We start from the raw sequence: 20112 nt of genomic DNA on the forward strand, positions 1-20112 counted from the left end.
CCGTCATCCAGACCTGGAGTGTGCAAGCAATCAGGGCTGAGCCTTGGGGACACAGAGTGGCAGCCTCTAGAGGCTGGGCCCGCTGGGAAGGAGCGCTTGGACCCTGTCCTCTGCTGCCGACCTCGCACACAGCCTGCCTTGGGCCTTTGATGCCTCCCTAGGCCCCGGCCTCCAGCTCTGAGTGTGTCTCCTCCGTGCCTTTCCCTGTCGTAGTCGGGTCTCTCTCTGCTTCGGCTCTCACCCTCCTCCCCTTTCTCTCCCTCCCGATGACAACAGTACCCTCTCCCCACCTCTCTCTGCTCTCTGGCTCCGAGGCAGGCTGGCTGCTGCGGGAGCTGTGTGTGGGGGCTCGGAGCCAGGGGCTTGGGACACGCCCGTCTGGCCTCTAATCCTGGCCGTGCCACTTAGCATCTGAGTGACCTTGCACAAGTCACTTAACCCCTCAGAGCCCCAGTTTCCTTGTAAGCAATGGGGGACTGATCACCTCGGCCTTGCAAGGCTGTCGCAAGTTGTCAAAGGGTTCAAGGGAGAGACCTCCTGCCCTTGCTCTAGCAGACAGCGATCACCCCCACCCCCCAAAAAGGAGGTGAGTCTCTGTCCATGCTTTGCTAAGCAGTGCATGGTCTGGGGGCAGTGCCCAGCAGATAGTCAATAAACCAGCTGGTGAATGAGGTTGAGGGGAGTCAAGGATGTTGCCTACGGGTCGGGGTCCAACCTATTCTGTCCCAACCAGCCTGGGGGGCCCCCCACCTTGGGCTTGGCTGAACCCCGAATTCCTCTGTCGAGGTTCTGCTCCCCACGCCCATTGGCGGCTCCTCGTCTACCTGTTCTCTCCCCAGCACCTGCCCATCTCTCTGCAGCCCTCCTGGCCCTCCCCGGCCCCCCCATGATTCAGATCCCGACAGCGACTGCTAAACTCCGAGCCTCAACCACGCCGGCTTGGGGAGCTAGAGGTATTTTGCTCCCCATTCTGCACGGAGCTAAGGGAAAAGGGGGGCAGGGCCGGAGGATCCCAGCCCCCCTCCTCTCGCCAAGTGCAGGAGAGGTGAGAACAGATTAAGACTGTCGGCCGTCAAGGGCCTCCAGCGGGTCATCCTCCTCCTCGCCTCCTTGGCCAGAGCTGTGCCTCCCGCCAGGAGCGCCTCTCTGCTCCCCGAGTCCTGCCCTTCCTCCAAGACTGATCTCAAATTCTTCCCCTCCTGCCTTCTCTGAGCCTGCGGTTCTCACTGATCAGCGGGCCCAAAGCCGTTGGCTTGGAGCACGCTTGTCTTGTTTTATGTGGGTTTGGCTTGTTGTGCAGGCTAGCCCATGGTGGAACTCGTCTCTTGCCTCCTAGACTCTCAGAGATCACAACAGTCTTCTGGCCCAGGCAGAAACTCCTTCCGCAAACATCGCCCTGTGCTCCTGCTTGCATGCCTCCGGTGACGGGAAAGTCACCCCCTCCCGTCTCTACCTGCGGAGACGTCTTCTTTCTGCTGAGATAGAAGCAGCCCCTCCGTCTCTCCAGAGCCCCAGAACCCCAGGTTCATCTCTCACCCACAGACGGCCTCTCATTGCCCTTTCTTTCAGGGTCTAACTCGAATGTCGCTTCTGCTATGAAGCCTTCCTGGCTTTCCCGGGACTCTTCCGGGCACCCCTGGGACCCGCAGTCTTATCTGCTTCCTCCATCACCCAGGCACGCTCCACCCAGGAGACAAAACATGGCGTGAGTAGCGAGAGGGAAAGTTAAACCATAAAAATATGCACTAATTGTAAGAGTCAGTTGGTCCAAGTAAACACATTCTGAATCAGAAGATGAATCGTCTCAGAAATTCACATTCCCACAGTCCCCTTATTTGATGTGACTTTGGCAGGAGTCTCCCCCTGGGCCTAGGAGATAAGTAGGGCAGGGATGTTTCTCCTCATTTTATGGCCGGTGAGATGACGCCCCTGGCCCGGGACCCACAGCGGACCCCAGTCGCACGCAGCGTCTTTCGCCTGGGCCCCGGGCTTCAGGTTCAAAAACGTGGAGAAGCCGTTTGGGAATGAGCATAGGACCAGTAGGCCTTGGCAAGGGGCTCTGCCAAGCCCCAGTCCAGGGGACTGGCGGGGGAGCAGATAAGACCTCACGAAGCTGTTTATTGTTTGCCTGGAGAAAGGCTGCCAAGGGCTTTTCGAAAACAATCTGTCCTCTCGGGGGTGACTTTGTCCCCTCCCTCTCCCTGGGCACGTCTGCCTTTCAGCCTCCGGCCCCAGCAAACTTGGAGAGCAGGATTAGCCCCCCAACCACAGGTCGTCTGCCCCGGAGGCTCATCCGAGTTACCTGGGCAGTGTTTACAAAACCTCTACAATCCAGTGCCCTCCTCAGACCAAATAAAGCAGGAATTCTTGGGTGGGACCCTGGTATCAGCGCTGTTTAAAGCTCCCCAGTTAACTCCAGCCGGCAGCCAGGGTCCACAGTCCCTGTTCCAAATCATCCTTAGTTCCGGAATCAGGAAAAGAAAAGGCTGATAACATTTCTGGGGCACGGGGGAAGGAATTCTCCCCGATTTAATTGTTTTCCGACTCTTTTTAGATGGCATGGGGGCTCGGGGGCGGCTGGCCCTCCAAGCTGCTTTGGACCTACCCTAAATGGGTCTAGACAATCCTTTCCATCACAGTTTTCCTAGGGAGCCCCCTCCACTGGCGATAGAGTATTTTGGAGGTGAGGAACCCATGGGAGTGATAGCCTCTTGGTGGAGGGTGGGGCGGGGGTGGGGGGACCTGGGCTTCCCAGGAGAGCTGGGCAGGAGGCTCTGTGTGTGTGTGTGTGTAGGTAGACGGCCCCTCCCACTCCCCCCGACCTAACCCTAACCTCTCTTGGAGGCTCTGGGCAAAAATCCCAACAGATGTCATGGATTCCCACACCCCTGACTGGGACCCAGTTGCTCTACCACCTGGGACCGAGCTGAGATTTATGCTTGCAAAAAAACCAGACAAGGACAGGGGAAGGTTAGCAGTGTCACCGAGGACACAAGGAAGGGGTGCGTTCTGCTCAAGGGCGTGCCCACTCTAGAAGACTCATCCCCGGGCGTGCTCCTCCCCAGAGGCAACCTGGTACCCGGCCCCCGCCCCTCATTTTTTGGCAGAGAACTGGCTGGGGCTCACCCCCCACTCCCCTGCTGCCTTAGCCCGTCTCAGCCTCTATTTCCCTATTTGCAAAAGAGGATAATATTCTCGACTCCCGGGATTTTTGAAGGGCTTAATTGCCATGCTCTGGGGAGGCAGGTGCTCAGGGGCCACGCCTGGGGGAGCGGAGAGGAGGTTCAGGAAGACCCAGAGCTGCTGCTTTTGGGGGTGGCGCTGGGGTGGCTGGTCCTCTGGGGTTTGTCTCCCTCCCCCTGCTGGACCCATCCGATAGTGCGCGAGTCCCCCTGCCCCTCCTCCAGGTCCAGGAGCTGACCCCCATGCAGGAACCCTCTGCTCCCAGCAGTCCTGCCCAGCTAGGCCGTCGCACGGAAACCTTGTAGCTGCCCAGCCCCTTACTCCGGCCTTCCGCCGTGGCCCTGCTCCCGCTGGGCCCCCCATGCTGGCCCCCCGCTGACGGTCTGGTTCTTATGGCAAGGGGGACGCCCCCAGAAAGCTGACCCCACCCAGGCTACCCCACCAAATGGCTCAGGTATCTGCACCCCTCTCTTTCCATGGCCAGGGACACCTTCGGGGGCCCTGGGGGGGCCACTCCTGGGGGCCCTTGAGGTGCGTAGCAGCCCCACGGGGGGGCACCCTTGTCCCCTGTGGCAGAGAGCATGCCAGACGGCGCGGGACTGCCCGGAGGTCCACTTTAGCCTCTGCCACTGGCCACCCTCTCTCTCTGCCAGGGGGTGAATACCTTCCCCGGTTTCCCCGATCCTCATTCGTGCTCTGTACCGCGCACACACACACACGCACACGCACACATGTGCACAGTGACCATCCGCACCTGGAGAGCGCGTTTCCCACGTGCACATGCCTGTCGGGTGGCAGACTTTTGCACATGCTAACAACACTTTCGCATACCTTACAACTCCCGTCCCATCGCACGCACGCACACACGCACACATACACCTGCTCAGGGATGAACCTGTGAACAGACATTCCCCCTCTACTGTCTGACGACACATTTGGGCACATACGTACATGCCCACCTGTGCGATCACGTGCAACACACTCGTTCCCGTGCACATGCACGCACACGTGCACACTCACACTCACATACATGCTTGGATGCCCCACCCCTCCTCACCAGGGACAGAGCATGGCAGTGGCTTTCCAACCCACAGACCCATAATCCACTGAACTCTGACCTTCCTCAGACAGGTGTCCTGACTTTCCTGGGGGTCAAGGAACCTGTTGAGGTCACACAGCTCACTGCGGCAGAGCTGGCCTCCAGCCCAGGTCCCCCGCCCCCAGGGCACATGTGCACGCCTGCGGGATCCACAGGTGTGCAAACTGCTGGTGCCCAGCGACCCAACGGGACCCCACCGGCGGCCCCTCCCCAGCGTGCTCAGGAGCCCCCCCCTCACTGGGACAGCACCCCGGACAGAGCAGGAGTCCTCAGCCCTGTTGGGGCGGCAGAACCAGGACTCGGTTGGGACCATCCCGAGTCTTGTGACAGGTTCCTCCTCAGCACGGGCTGGCTCTCGGGAGGGGCGGTTCCAAGGATCCAGTGGCTGAGGGGCTCCCGCCTGGGACCCCCTGGAGGACGGCAGGGTGAAGGGCGCCCTCTGGGCTGTCAGCCCGGCCACCTGGCCGGGCGGACCCCCGGGCTGCCGGCATCCCCGGGAGCAGGGTGAGGCCTACCTCCAGGCTGCGAGGGGTGGGCGATGGCCAGCAGGAGCAGGAGGACTCCGGGCCGCAGGGTTGCAGCTCTCAGACCCGCCATCTCGGGGAGAAATGCCCCAGCCCGCTCTCTGCGCCTCGTTTTATCCCCAAAGCGTAATTGCTGCCTCGTCGCGGAGAGGGAAGGAGGGAGGGAGAGAGGGCGGGCGGGAGGGCGGGAGAAGGGGGAGGCCTGGGGGAGGGGGCCGCGGGGAGGGGGGCAATTACGAAAGGCCCGGCTTACAAGCCTCCCAGGCTGGGTCTGACTGGACTGGACTGTGGGCTTTTTTCCTTAAAACACACTCACGCGCGCACGCGCGCACACACACACACACACACACACACACGGTCCCCCCCATCTCTCTCCTGCTTTCCCTCTGTAGCTGTTCTCTCACTGTTGGCCCTGTTCCCGCCAGAAAGTGCGAGGGGGGCCTCTGCCAGGACAGCCCTCGGGAGAGGAAGCAGGAGGGAGGGCCCTGCAGCCCGGCCAAAAATCCGGCCCCAGCCAAGGCCCGAGTGGCCAGGCCCCCGCCCCTCCGGCTGGGCCCCGGGCCCAGCGTGGGGACACAAGCCAGCTGTCCCGCGCCTCTGCCCCCACCCGGCCCTCCAGACTCCCCCAACACCCCCAGGTCTGGCCAGAGATGGGCCCTGCCCGAAGCTGGGGAGTTGGGGTGTTGGGCAGGTCTGGGGTCCAGGGCCCGGGGCCAATGTCTGCTGAGGTTGAGGGGCTGTGAGCAGAATGGCCTGGGAGGTGAGATCATGTTGGCGCTGCCCCGTGGGGCATCTGGGGAAAGGAACGGAGACCCTGACACACTACAGGGCTCCATTCTCTATAGGCTAAGGTCACAGTATCCTGCCTGATGTTGGGGAGGGAGTGCGGGGCAGGTCCAGGATCCCTAAGTGCAAAGGCAGAGGGGCTGCACTGGGGGAATGGCCTGGGAATTAAGGCCATGTTGGCGTCGTCCCCTGGGGCATCTGGGGGACATGTGGGATACCCTGACACACCACAGGGATTCCATTTGTCATGGATCAAGGTCATAGTCCCACACGCAGGCCTGTGCAGACCACAGTGTCTGGTGAAGTTCAGGCTGGATCCCCAGGTGCTCTGTGGGGCACCAAGGGGTTGCGGACCTCACCTGGACCGAGAAGTGACTCAGCCCACCTTTATCACCCAGCCCCCATCTGTCTCACTGCTGAGCACCGCTAGCGCCCACACCAGACTCGGGCGGTCCCCAGACAGCTGGTTCGCTCCCGGCCCAGGAGAACGCCTGGGGGCCTGACATTCCGCTGGTGGCCAGGAGGGGGCAGCCCTGTGCCGAAACAGCGCATCTCCGAAGGACTCCGCAGGTCCCAGCCTGCCTGGGACACGAGGAGGACCCTGGGGAATTTTCTGGGGTCGGATAGGATAGGAGAGGGTCATGCCTCTCCAGACCCTGAAAGTGGGGGAAAAAACTCAAGAGCCAGAGGACTGGGGAGGGAAATGGATACTTGCCTTCATCGGAGCCTCCGAGGGGGAAAACGTCGAGGCCACAAGCTCTCTGAGCTTTTCCCTGCCCCCAGATGGACAGAGCATGGGGGAGACACAACCACAGCTCTGAGCAAGGGAGCTAAGGGGCCCCTCCTCCAGCCGGGAGCCCCGCGGCCATCCGGGGGTCTAGCGGCAAGGCCGTGCATCGGGCTCCGGCGAACCTAGCATTAAATTCTAGCTCTAGCGCTTTCTACTGGGGTAAGCTCTTCACAGAGCTTGCATTTCATCTCACGTCAGGGGCCCGTAAATATCCCTGCCTAGGAGGGTGATTGCGGAGATAAATAAAATGTGGTCATATATTCCCGCACCGCGCCTGCCGGAGCCAAAGTGCTCCGTCCTCGTTGGGTCTCAGTACCAGCCGTCACGCTGTGGCTACCACTCGTCCTGCAAGGACTGCTCCCGTGTTTGGTGTAACTGGAAGGCCAGCTCTCTGCGGGACCACCTTAGACCCCGCGGCCATCCCTGCCTCTCCCTCTGGTCTCAGGAAGGGGGAGTTTGGAAGGGGGGGGCACGTGAAGAGAACACGCTTGAATCGAGTGTCCAGGCCATGCACAGCTCTTGTTTCCAGCGTGTGTACTTCGGGGGGACTTTGGGGCAGTGGATAGAGGTTATGAGGCCGAGCTGGTCTTTGTTGGTGGGGGTAGGGGCTGCTCAGAGACAGGGTCCGGCGGCTCAGTGCCTAGGGCGAGTCTGCGTGTGGGGAGGGGAGGCCGGCGGGGTAGGGGTGCATCTGTGCGCCTGCCCCGTCCTGGGAAGGGGGAGCGGAGGGGGTGCTGGGGAGGAGCTGGGCCCCACTTCTCTCGGGGCAGTGACGTGGGCAGGAACCGGCTTTCAGACTTGCAAACCGCAGTCTGCTCAGAGTCTTTATTAATTCCAGGACCAGGAGAGAGGCTGGAGCCAGAAGGAGAGTTTTCTTGCTGCCCGGGGACCCAGGAGAGGTGTGGAGGGGGCGCTGGCAGGGAGAGACGTGGGGCTGCTGGGCCAGACCTCTCTCCGCACGGCCGAGGCCCTGTGTGCCACCCCCACCCAGGACCCCCTTCTTCTTAGCGCCCCAAGCTCACGGCAGCAGCTCCAGTGAGTCTCAGCCTAAAGTCCGCACCCGGCGAGAGGGGCTTTAGTTCAGAACCCACCCACGGAACTGCTTCTTCAGTGCAATTTAGCCCAGTGCCCTCCATACAGAGTTAAGGACCGGGCGTTACAGTTACCAGCCAACATTCGTTCTCTCATTCCCTCGTACATTCCAGAAACCCGGCCGTCCTCAGTTGCTCTACGCCCACCTCCCTGCATAGCTGCGTAGGTTAAATAAGGCCGGGAAGGTGGAACCACCCACGGACGGCCGCGGGGCGCATCGCGGGCCGGGCGAGCCTGGCTTCTCCGTTATCACCCACGAGCCTCCCTGCCCGCTCACTGCCGGGCATCCAGGTGCGTCACTGACAGGCCGTCTCCGTCCCCCAAGTCCTCCGGGTGCACCTGTTTAGAAAGGACAGCACTGCCCTCCCGGCACGGCTCTGAGCGCCTTATTGCTTTGCCGAAAGCCCTCCCTTGCCCTCCGGATAAAGCTCAGCCTTCTGAGTACGGCCTTCAAGGCCCTGTATGACCCAGCTCAGTGGCTCTGACGCTCTCCTTCCCTTTGGCTGGCCTCTCTTCTGGCTGGTGGAGCCGCCCCCCAACTCCCAGACTTGTCCTGGAGGGCTGGACGTTGGCAAGGGTCCCTAGTCTCAGCTTCTGTCCCTGCATTCCTGTGTCCTTGGCGTCCCTGTCCCCAGACCCTCTCTGAGGGCCGTTGGTGGGAACATTTGTGGCTGCGCTTGGCGTTTTATCTTAGACCCTCTGGCCTGGCCATCACTGAGGGTAGTTTGAGGATGGACCCAGTTCTGTCTCCCGTGTCATCATTGGATGACACGGGATAATAGCACACTTGTGCCTTCTGGGAGGTGGGGGGTAGGGGCTGCTGGTGTGAGCGGACCCCGGAGTCTGGGTGTGGTTTCTGCTTTCCCCCTGTCTACACATGGTCCTTTTATTGGTTGAGTACAGGATGCTCTATCTGCGTGGGGTCTGGAACCAGAGAGAGGGGGAGAGAGACAAACACTTGCTTTAGGGCTAGACTGGGAAGAGCCCGCTGTTCATCGGACCCGGGACCTGTGCTGTGCTCCGTCCCAGCGCATGGGGCCCTCCGCTGTCAGTCATCTCCACCTCTGTGTGAGTAAGGGTCCTTTCAGACAGTCCTGTAGTAAATAAAGTCAAGGTTACACGGGTAACGAGAGCATGAATTTTTCAGATGGCCCCAACTGAGGTTTCGGAAGGAATAGAATGTTGGCTGGGGGCGTGGATCCGAGTGTAGACGTTTCTGGAGAGAATCAGCCGCAACCCCAAGTGACGTACCCGTTCCCTCACCCGACCCACCCTCGCTCATCGGAGAGACCCAGCTGCAGACATAAAGCCAGACCCTGCCCTTCCTCTGATTTAAAAAATTTTCCAATAGCCCCGTAAAATAAAGAAAATGTAAGTAAAATGAATCCTAATCATATGCTATATTTAACTGACTATATCTAAAATATTATCATTTGGGTTTTTTTTTCAAGATTTTATTTATTTATTTGACAGACAGAGATCACAAGGAGGCAGAGAGGCAGGCAGAGAGAGAGGAGGAAGCAGACTCCCTGCTGAGCAGAGAGCCCGATGCAGGGTTCGATCCCAGGACCCTGGGATCATGACATGAGCCTAAGGCAGATATTTAACCCACTGAGCCACCCAGGCGCCCCTAAAATATTATCATTTGAACAGGGAATTGATATAAAAGATATGGAGATGTTCTACATTCCTTTTTTTGGTATTGAGTCTTAAAACTGGCCTAGGCAACAAATACCGTAGGATCAGGTAATTCCGCCTCTGGGTATCCGTCTGAAGGAAACAAAAATGCTACTTTGAAAAGACATCCGCACCCCTTGTTCATTGCAGGATGATTTACAATTGCTAGACAGAGAAGCAATGTTAAGTAGCCACCAACGGGGAACGGACAAAGAAAACATCATAATGGAGTGTTACTCACCCATAAAAAAGAAAGGAATTTCCGTTATTCGCAATCACATGGATGGACCTTGGGCCCGTTATGCCCAGTGAAGTAAGTCACACAGAGAAAGATAAATACGGTATGATCTCACTTCCATGTGAAATCCAAATTAATAAAAAAAACCCAAACTCACAGATTACGGTGGGGCGGGGACGGATGGGTAGTTGCCAGAGGCGGGGGGAAATGGGGGAAGGGGGTCAGAAGGTACAAACTTCCAGCTCTCAGATAGACGAGCCCTGGTGACGTCACATACGGCTCAGTCACGGCCCGTGAACCACGCCGGATGGCGGACTTGGAAGCTGCTAAGAGAGCAGATCTTGAAAGTTCTCATCAGGACAGAAAAGGTTGTCACCGTATCTGGTGGCGGATGTTAATCCGATGGCAATATGTGCCAATATCGCGTTATCATGTTGCGGTCCTGAAGCTAATACCTTGATATATGTCAGTTACACTCAAAACAAAACAAAACAAAAACCATCAACTGAGCACATCACAATTTAGGCTGGTGGTCTTTGGGGTGCTCAGTAGACACTTGTGGCCAGTGGCCCCCCGGAGTGGACAACGCAGGGGAAGGTCATGAGGGGACTGGTGAGGAGGAGCTCCCACTAATAAGAGTATAGGTAGGACAGCGTGAGGGTGAGGGAGAGAGGCAGGGAGGAAGGGACGTCCTTGAGGGTGGGCGGGGCCAGACGTGGGGGTGGGGGGAGGCCTGGAGCACAACCAGGACAGGCAGCCCCAGGGGAGAGGCCCTACCTCATGCTGGTGACCCAACTAGAGCAGGTGACTGCCCATGGCAGGGGTGGGGTGGCGGGGCCGGGGGTAGGGTGGGGGCGTACCGGGCAGCACCCAGAGCCAACACTTTGGCCGGAAAATGAGAGAAGCCTTCTGTGGCTTGTCTCTGCCCAGAGGCAGCTGGGGACCTCTCTGAGCGCGGGCCAGGAAAGGAGAGGAACTTGCCAAGCGGACAGATGTCAGACTTCGCAGGAGGTAAAGGGTCTGCCGTGAAAAGCCGATTGATGGGAGGCTGCGGGTCTGGACTGCTTCGTCACGTGGGACTGGCCCGAGGGAGGAACAGGCGGTACTTGGAGGCGGTTTTGGGGGAGCTGGGGCGGCAGCTGGGATCCCAGGGCGGGGTGGTTTTTGTACATCCCAGGCTGGGATGCTAGGAGGAGCTTGGGGGTGCCGGGGTGGGGGGTGGCGGCGGTCGTCATGATCTCGGGCAGATCACCTAGCAATACCCAATAACGGTGACATCAGCGGTAATTAAGCCCCAGAAATACAGAGACAGGGGCTTCCTAAGCCTTTAAGATTGAAAACGCGTGTCTGTAAGCACCAGGTAGACAGCCCGTGTGCCGATGCAAGACGGGGTCTGTGACACCGTTTCGGTGACCAAAGCAGATGACCGAGGCTAGAGGGAGAGAGGGGAGGGCCAGGGGAAGCCTCCTTCTCACGAGCACCCCCCTTGCATGCCCCAGTTCTCCAGCTCCTCGTCTCTGATCCAGCAACCTCTGTGCAACGCCTCGCCTCTGCCCAGGCCTGGGTGTTTGTGCGTCTGAGTCATTTGTCAGTCTGGGTCCTTGGCCGGTGCGAGCCGGGGGGTAGGTGTCCCGGACAGGCCGTGCTGTTCTGCTCCGTGCTGTTTCCATATCTCCTCCCGAACTGTCTGCTGCCGTCTGGGGGGCGGGTGGGGGGAACATGGCTAGCCGGGCAGACTCTGCAGGCCCCCCTCTCCCCAGGGACCCAGAACACGCCTTTCATTTGTTTGACACTGGACAGTTTACAAAGCACATCTCCATTTATGATTGGGGATATTATTATCCCAAGTATAAACACAGGGGTTAGGACCCCTGTCTACAGACTCGGACCGCCAGAAAGAGCACTCTTTGTATCTGATGTCGATCTGTGTAACTGGACTGCGGAGCCCCTGTCACGCGGGCAGGCGGCAGTCCATTCCAGAGTCACCGGCTCTCTCTGTCCAGTCCCTGACCAAAACCCAGGGGGCCCCTGGCCTCGCCGACTTTTATTGGAGCCTCTGTGTCTTTGTGTACCCTGGGTCTGTGATGAGGCTGGGGACCCCAGGGCCGGGCCCTCTCTGGGGATGCTGGCCAGCGGTAATCTCCTTCTGGACCCACGGGGAGCTCTCCCACCCCCCGGGGTGGGGAAACCTTTCCCGTCTTGCATACGCACTCAAAGAGAAGGCAGCTTTCTGCCTGGTTTGGCTTGTAGCCTGGGGAGCCGTGGGAGGGCCGGGATACAGGAGGGACCCACACAGGTGTTCACAGCTCTGTTAATTATCCTGCTACCCAGGGGAGCAGAGTGAGTGTTTTGGGGGTATGCAAGCTCACCCGCCAGCATTACGGTCTGGAGTGGAGGCCTCTGGGGCATTTCACCCTGCCAGTCACCCCACTCTCTGATAGGGTGATGGCCCGAGCTGGGGGATACGCTCCCCAAAGCAAGGTCCTCTCTTCCCGGGGCTGGGCACCCCAGTTGTTCCCACGCTGGCTCTGGAAGCTGGTGGGCAGAGCTATCCATGCCCCTCCTGCCCAGTCCGTGCTCCCTCTGCCTGGCTCATGGCCGTGCTCCCTCCTGCACGCCCTTATCGCCTCACCTCCTCCAGCCCATCGTGCCCAGGAGCCCTTCCAAGAGCCTGAGCTGGGAACGCTGCTGGGTGGGTAGCTCTCTTCCTCCTGGGTTTTGCTGGTCTCCATCCCTACACCACGTCTGGCCACTCCCTGCCTTGGGCAGACCCCCTCCACCCATGCCCGGAACCCTCAGCGGGCCTGATCCCTGTGGCGCCAGGCGGGTCCCACGGGGCGGGCAGGGCAGCTGCCAGGATGCAGGGTGGGAGGCAAGTGAGGCCGGGCCAGGGGCTCCCGCTGGGCCTGGGTTATCTACTCCCTCGTTGCTTCTGGTCTCCACATTCCTGAGCTGCCGGCTTTGGCTGGGCATTGGCCTTGCTTGGGAGCGGGGACCGGCAGGGCATCAGCACCTGCTATCCTGGGAAAAGGGGATGTAATCAGGAAGGCTTCCTGGAGGAGGTGATACCAGACTTGAACCTGTTCCCTTCTCTCAAACGGAGATGCGTTCTGGGTGGTGGTTGCAAAAGCAGGAAGGCTGAAGGCGCCGGCCTTTGCCCTTCGGCCCACCCACAGGCTGCCTGCTTGCCTCCTGCCTGGCGGGGAGCTCCCGGAAACACAGTCCCAGCTGTCCCGCCCTGCGTGAAGCCCGCCAGTAACTGACCCTGCGAGGAGGTTGGCCCTTCCAGCTCAGCCTTCACGCTCTCCCAGCACTTTTCAAATTGCAGGCTGTGACCTAACGGTGTGAAATTGGTTTAGTTGGGGGCAGGAACAGCATTTGCAAATGGACGGAAGAGGATGAAACGGAAAAGAAGCAAATGTCACACTTGCCACGCGATCAGCCTTAAGTCTTACAGCCTCGGTCGGAGTCACACGATTGCGCATGCGCACTCGATTGTCATGCCTTGTCCGCTCTGGCTGTGCACTAGAAGCCGTGGGGGTGTCTAAGTCTCACTGCCCGGGCCACGTTCCAGACCAGAGTCCCTGGTGAAGAACCCAAGGAGGGGGGTCTTTCCAGGAGCTTCTGATGCACCGAATTGCTTAAGAAACACTGAACCAGACAGCGCATCTCTGCAGGTGACGCTCCCACAGGGGCCCCAGCTGTCGGGCCAGTGGTCCCCCGAGTTTAATGAGCATGAAAACACTGGTTGTCCAAGTGTGGTCCCTCCCAGCACCATCAACACCACAGGAGAACAGACCTGTTAGCAGATTGCAGGCCCCGCCCCAAATCGGCTGACTCGGGACACTGGCGTGGGACCCACGATTTGTGCTATCACGAGCCCGTCAGGGGATGGGTGAGCACCTTGCAGCAGGAGAACCGCTGACCTGACCTCGACCATCAGGCCCGTCTGTGTGAAGGTCACCTGTGTCTTCCAATCACAGCTCCTGGTTCTGGAAAGAAGGTTTCCAGGGGGCGTACTAGTCAGCCACAGGCGGCCACAGCGAAGGACCACAGATTGGGGTAGGAATTTATTGTCTCGTTGTTCTGGAAGCTACCAGTCTGAGGTGAATGCCTTCAGTGTCCTACCTGCAGCCTCATCAGCCTTGTGTCTTAAATGGTTGGGTTCTCCCAAGGCCCCCCTCCTTGGCTTGCAGACGGGATGGCTGGCTTCTCCCTGCGTCCTCCGTGGTCTCCGCTCCGTGTATGTCTGTGTCCTCATCTCCACTTCTCTTAAGGGCACCCGTTCCCCTTGATGACTTCATTTTGACCTCATCGCCTCTGTCAAGACCGTAGTCTCCTCCTTCTTTCCAGCGAGGGAACGTTCTGGACTATAAGCCCTCTGGACGCTCCGATTCCTTCCCTCACTCCCCAAAGCAGACCCTCCGGTTCTGATTCTTGCCTGGGCTTGAGGGGTGGGCTTGAGGGGCTCTGTGCCCTCTTGAAACAGTATTTGAGACGCCCTCTAAGGACCCAGTGTCTCTCACCGGCTCTGACTTCTTTCTCCGAAGGATCTTTCTGAGTCATAATGTGCCACTGGATGGGCTGAGTATTCAGGAGGCGAATAGGATTGTTTCCATTCACTTTTTTTTTTTTTAAAGATTTTATTTATTTATTTGACAGAAACAGAGATCACAAGTAGGTAGAGAGAGAGGAGAAAGCAGGCTCCCCGCAGAGCAGAGAGCCCGATGCGGGGCTTGATCCCAGGACCCCGGGATCATGACCTGAGCCGAAAGCAGAGGCTTAACCCACTAAGCCATCCAGGCACCCTCCATTCACTTCTTTAAAAATCTTCTTTGGGGGTACCTGGGGGGCTCAGTGGGTTCAGCGTCTGCCTTCAGCTCAGGTCATGATCTCAGGGTCCTGGGATCAAGCCCTGCATTGGGCTCCCTGCTCAGCGGGGAGTCTGCTTCTCCCTCTCCCTCTGCTACCGCATCCCACACCCCCATGCTCATGCTCACCCTCTTGCTCTCTCTCTCAAACAAACAAATGAAATCTTTTAAAAAAAATTCTTTGATTCAGGCTGAGCTGCCCACTCGTCTCCCATCAGCCCAGACTGGTGAGACCTCTGGCCACCCAGAACTGTGTGTGGGAGGGCTCATGACAAAGGAAAAAGGCATCTGAGCGTGATTAGGGGAGGCCCGGCAGGAGGAGGTCAGGAGGAAGTGGTGCCAGTCTAGGAAGGCTTCCTGGAGGAGGTGAGCCATGGCTTTGGAATCTAGCCTATTCTGAGCTCCTGCACAACTATCAGGAACCCTGGTGGGAGTTCCATGCCCTAACTGGTTTAATCTCCAGATAAATGGAGGAGGTGCTGTTATTGCCTAGTATTAATCATATATATATATTTTTTATTTTGTATTTTTGATGCCTTGATATCTTGGGTCTTGTTGACCTTGGAAAGACCAGCCCTCCCAGAGCTAGCTAATTCCTACAGATAGGAAACAGCTTTTCCGGGGGCTGCTTTCATGGATAAAACCAACCAGTCCAGAGCCCGCACCTCAACCACCAGCGTCAGGGGGCTCCCCCGCTTCAGGGCCTTATCCACCTGCCCTAATCCCCCCTTGGCCAGGCATCAGACAGTTAGGGACACTCTCTACACCCCAAAGCCCACTCAAGTTATTCAAAGTAGCCAATCTGATCTAGCCTCACCTGTTCCTTCCCAGGGCAACCACAGCAAAGCCTCCGGCCCCCATTCGTTCCCCACTGCCTCCTGGCCAGCCCTGCTGGCTCCCTGTAAGGCATGCCCCTTTCTCCTGGGAGCGAGGGAGACCTACCTTTCCAATGGCGATCATCTCCTGATCTGTGGGCCTCACCATACCTGACCTATATTTTGGAACACCCTCCTCCCATGTTTGAAAGAGCAAACGGAGGCCCAGAGAGGTGAAGCGAGTTGCCCAGGGTCCCGCAGACGGGATTTGAACCTCGTTCCAAGCCCAGCATCTCTCCGCAGCCCCTGTCCTCAGACAGAGCAAGGCCCAGGAGGGAGGGGGGAGGAAGCTCTGGGTTTGAGAGGAGCCCAGTGCACCTGTCCTGGAGTTGGCCCTTTACACTGGGGTCGTTCCCACCCCCTGCCCGCTCCGTGCTTTCTCTAGGCTGGCCCGTTGCATCCCGTCTCTGGATTCTTGAGGGAGGCGGGGAGAGAGGGGGGATGAACACCAGCTCCTTGGGCAATAGGGGGCTGACCTGCCTCAAAGCCTGGCCCCACTCCCTCTGGATGTCTTGAATTTCTTGTCACAGCCAGGAACTCCTTGGGCGATGGGGCTATGTCCTGACCCCTCTGTGTCCCCAGCACCCATCGTGACCCAAACAAGAACACATACCTAGAGCAGGAGGGTAAGTAAATGGATGATGGCTCCTGCGGTCTGTCCCTTTCTGTCTCTCGGTCTGTGTCTCTCCGTGTGTGTGTCTCTGTGTCTCCTGCCAGTCTCTGCGTGTTCCTGCCTGTGTCTTTCTCTGCCTCTGGGGACATTGCCTGTGTGGGGCCCAAGACTTTAAAGTCCCCAGGTTTGCATTAAGTAGTGTATCCTGTGCAGAGAGCCCAACGCGGGGCTCGACTCTAGGACCCCGGGATCATGACCGGAGCTGAAGCAGACGCTCAACCAACAGAGACACCCAGGCGCCCCTCCACAAGAGAATTTCCAAGTGAGAACAGCACAAGAGAAGTGCACAAAGTTTAAGGGGGCAACTTGAGGGTTTTCACCTGTCTACGTACCAGACCAACAACCCCCTCATCCACATCTAGAACATTTCCAGCCCAGTGGGGACTCTGTGCCCCTTCCAGACGGTACCCGCTGGAGATCACTGCTCAGCTAATGTCTGTCACCACAGACGAGCTTTGCCTGTGCTTGGACTTGGCAGTGGGTTGAGTTGTGTCCCCCAAAAGATATGTTCACGTCCTAATCCCTGGTGCCTGTGAATGCGACCTTATTTGGAATTATAGCCTTCGCAGATATAATCTAGATGAGGTCATACTGGATTAGTGTGGTGGTGTTTCCAGAAGAAGGCCGTAGGGACATAGAGACATAGAGACATAGAGACGCAGGGAGGAGATGGCCACGTGAAGATGAGGGGATGCGCGGACACACAGGGAGGAACACAGGCATGTGAAGACCGAGGCAGAGATTAGAGTGGATCACCTACGAGCCAAGGAACGGCAAGGATGGCCAGCGACCCCCAGAAGCTAGGGAGAGGCGACCAAGCGTTCTTCCCTGGAGCCTTCAGGAGGATTGTAAGCCTTCCACCACCTTGAACTTGGCCGTCTGGCTCCAGCACTGTGAGAGAATGCGCTTCTCTTGGAAGACTCCCCATTGGTGGCCATTTGTTATAACAACCCCAGGAAACTCACACAAACTTCAAACGAATGGAACGCTACGGCCTGTGCTTTGGTGTCTGGTTTCCTTTGCTCATATCATGTCTGTCAGATTTACCCGTTTTGCTCTGTGTAGACATAGCGCATTCTTTTTCGTTTCTGGTTGTGTTTCATCTTATGAATATACCACAATTTATTTACCCGTTCTAATGTTAATGAACACTTGGGTTGTTTCTTTTCTTTTCTTCTTTTTTTCTTTTGCTATTATGAATAATGTTGCTAAAGCTATTTCTGTCTTTTTGTGGGTGTATGTCCTCATTTCTCATGGGTCTAGAGCTAGGAGTGTAATTGCTGAGTTTCACGGTAATTATATGGGTAATTTTTTAGAACTTCCGGAAAGCCAAACAGTGGTTGTGTGGGGGAGTCTGGCTGGCTCAGTCGGAGGAGCGTGTGACTCTTGATCTTAGGGTTGTGAGTTTGAGCCTCATATAAGGTATAGAGATTACTTAAAAATAAAATCTAAAAAAAAAAAAACCTAAAAAAAAAGGGAAGAAAAAGTGGTTGTACCTTTTTCTATTCCCCCCAGCAGTGTCTGAGTTCCAATTGGCCTTTATCCTGCTAACACTTAGAATTGTCGAGTCTTTGCATTTTAGCCATTTTGTTGGGTATATAAGGGTATCTCATTGTGATCTTAGCTTTCACTTCCCTGATGAGTAATGATGGTGAATGCTTTCTCATTTGCCTTTTGGGCATTTGAGCGTTCTTTTTTTGTGAAGTGCCTGTTCGAGTCTTGTCCATTTTTGAAAATTGGGTTTTTTCTATTTTCCTATTGAGTTTTAGATGTTCTTTATATATGCTAATATGAGTCCATGGTTGGTTATATGTATTCGAAAGACCTTCTCCCACTCTGTGGCTTGCCTTTCTTTTAATGTGGTCTTTTGGTGAACGGAAGTTCTTGAATTTTGATGAAGTCAAATTTATCAACCTTTTCTCTAGTGGTTAGTGTTTTTTTCTATCCTGTTTAGGAGATCTTTGCCTACCTGAAGGTCATGAAGCTATTCTCCTAGTTGTCTTTTATTTTTATTTTATTATTTTTTTATTATTATTTTTTGAAGATTTTATTTATTAATTAGTCAGAAAGAGGGAGAGAGAGCACAGGCAGACAGAGTGGCAAGCAGAGGCAGAGGGCGAAGCAGGCTCCCCGCCGAGCAAGGAGCCCGATGTGGGACTCGATCCCAGGATGCTGGGATCATGACCTGAGCCGAAGGCAGCCGCTTAACCAACTGAGCCACCCAGGCGTCCCTCCTAGGTTGTCTTTTAGAAGCTTTATAGTTTTACCTTTAACTTTTAACGTTGACCCAAGAGCATTTTTTTTTTTAAAGGTTTTTTATTTATTTATTTGACAGACAGAGATGACAAGCAGGCAGAGAGGAAGCAGAGAGAGAGAGGAGGAAGCAGGCTCACCTGCTGAGCAGAGAGCCCGACGCGGGGCTCGATCCCAGGACCCTGGGATCACGACCTGAGCCGAAAGCAGAGGCTTTAACCCACTGAGCCACCCAGGCGCCCCGACCCAAGAGCATTTTAAATCTCAGAGGACCAAGGCTTCAGCCTGCCCGTTCACCCCCTCCCCAAGCTTGGCGGCCCAGGCGTCTGGGAAAACTCCTTCCCTCCTGGGTCACCAGCTGCCCTGCCTCTTTCCCTGGCCCTAGCTCTTCCTCCAGGCCCTGGAATTAATAAAAACTCTGAGCTGCCTGTGGTTTTTGGAATGAGTGCTTGTTCCAACCTCTGTCAGGATTCGGGCAGCAAGTGGGGTCCCCCATCCCCTCTCCATATGTACTGCTTTTCCCCTTGAGTGTGGGACAATCTCACCCATTTACACAGTTACGGGGTCCCCAGATGGAATCTCCAGGGAACCTTCTTACTAGATCTTTCCTCACTCCTCTCTAAACCCACCCCGCCATCTGGAAACTTCCTGGTCACTTCTCTCCCCTTGTTCATAAACTCAAAGCTAGAGGAGCTTGTGTCTCCTCCCCCCACCCCCAGGATGGCAAATACGTTCCATCAGCAATCATGACGACTGCCTGGCGGCGGTGGCCTGAAAATTAAGAAAGATCCCAGTTTAGCTAATGAGAACCATTAGCTAAATGGTTTCCAGTTTCCAGTTGCTTGGAAACATCTGCCTGGAAGGAAGCACTGGGGGTCGGGGAGGGGGGTCGTGCCTTGAATGTCTCTGATCTAGTCTGAGTCCCCATGAGGATGAATCCAAAGTTGAGTTTCAAGGATGCCCTCGAGGGCACTCAGCGGTTAATTCTGAGCTCCGGTTTGGAAGTGCTGGCCCGACCCGCTCAGCAGAGGGGCCCTGATTCTTCCATCAGCAAATAGTGATAGAACACGTGCCATGTTCCAGACCCCGCGCTGGGCATGGAGAGCACGATGGCCCACCTACCTTGGGGTGGGTCGAGTTCCCTGCGCTTTTCTCGATGCCAGTAATCAGTACCGAGAATGAGCCCGTCGGGGACTTTGCGTGACGGCCGTGTGCTTCCCTCCTCCTCCCTCCAGCCCCGGTCCTTGGGGTGGGATCACAGCACAACTTCTCAAGAATGGAACTTGGCAGCTAACTGGGGATCCCCCCACCCCATACTGTTGAACTATGTCTCTGCAGGTGACTTTCAGGAAGGAGATCCACAAGCAAGACCTATGAGCTCACACCTATGAGTCGAAGGGTGTGACAACCCTTTAAACAGACCGGGGGGCTCCAGGGTGTCTAGAAGAGTCCTTGGGGACTGCTTGGGCACTGTTCCGTGGCAAGCCTGCTGGTCCTGCCCTGTTGCACCGACTTTCTCACCCTGAGGGGGCCCCAGGATTTTCCACCCTTCTCCAGCTGTGACACACGCACACACCCCCACACTCTCACACTCACACACACACATGGGGATATGCACATAGACAGGCACAAACATTCTCTCTCTCTTCCCCACTCACAGGGTAGTCAATAGCCAAGGTTCTGGGCTTTCGGGTTTCAGGTTCAAGTCCCCACTGTCCCACTTTGAGCTATTTGCCCCTGGGTGAGCCGCCCACCGCCCCCCCACCCCAGCCTCGGCCTCCCCACCCATCAGCGGGGCCTGGGGTGAGGAGCCAGGGGTCATGCTTGCTCTGTAGCTTCCTCTTCCCCGCGGGTCACTAGCTCAGGGCTAGTACAAGAAGCTGGGGTCCCTGGGTTTCCTCTGGAGATTCATGTCAGTGCCCCCTGCCCGGAGCTCGGCACCGAGCCGGGAACATAGTGGAGACAAGGCCTGTCACGGGAGGGAGGCGGGAGGGAGGGCCCGGATTTTGCTCTCAATCATCCGGTGGTTTTCCCTCCGGGAAAGCCTTAAT

General features: G+C 57.0%; 1 protein-coding gene across 1 annotated transcript in view; it reads right to left on the bottom strand.

Annotated features, from left to right (window-relative positions):
• ELN (elastin) overlaps positions 1 to 4879 on the bottom strand; it is a gene marked incomplete at its 5' end in the record, with an annotated part of 30981 nt that extends 26102 nt beyond the window's left edge. Inside the window, 2 exon segments of the mRNA XM_080831060.1 lie at position 4743; positions 4745 to 4879. Of these exon segments, the coding sequence (XP_080687186.1) occupies position 4743; positions 4745 to 4879 (136 nt within the window).
• Between the last annotated feature and the right edge of the window lie 15233 nt (positions 4880 to 20112).

The sequence above is a fragment of the Martes martes genome (assembly GCF_963455335.1).
Source record: "Martes martes genome assembly, chromosome: 18".
Classification (NCBI taxonomy): Eukaryota; Metazoa; Chordata; class Mammalia; order Carnivora; family Mustelidae; genus Martes; species Martes martes.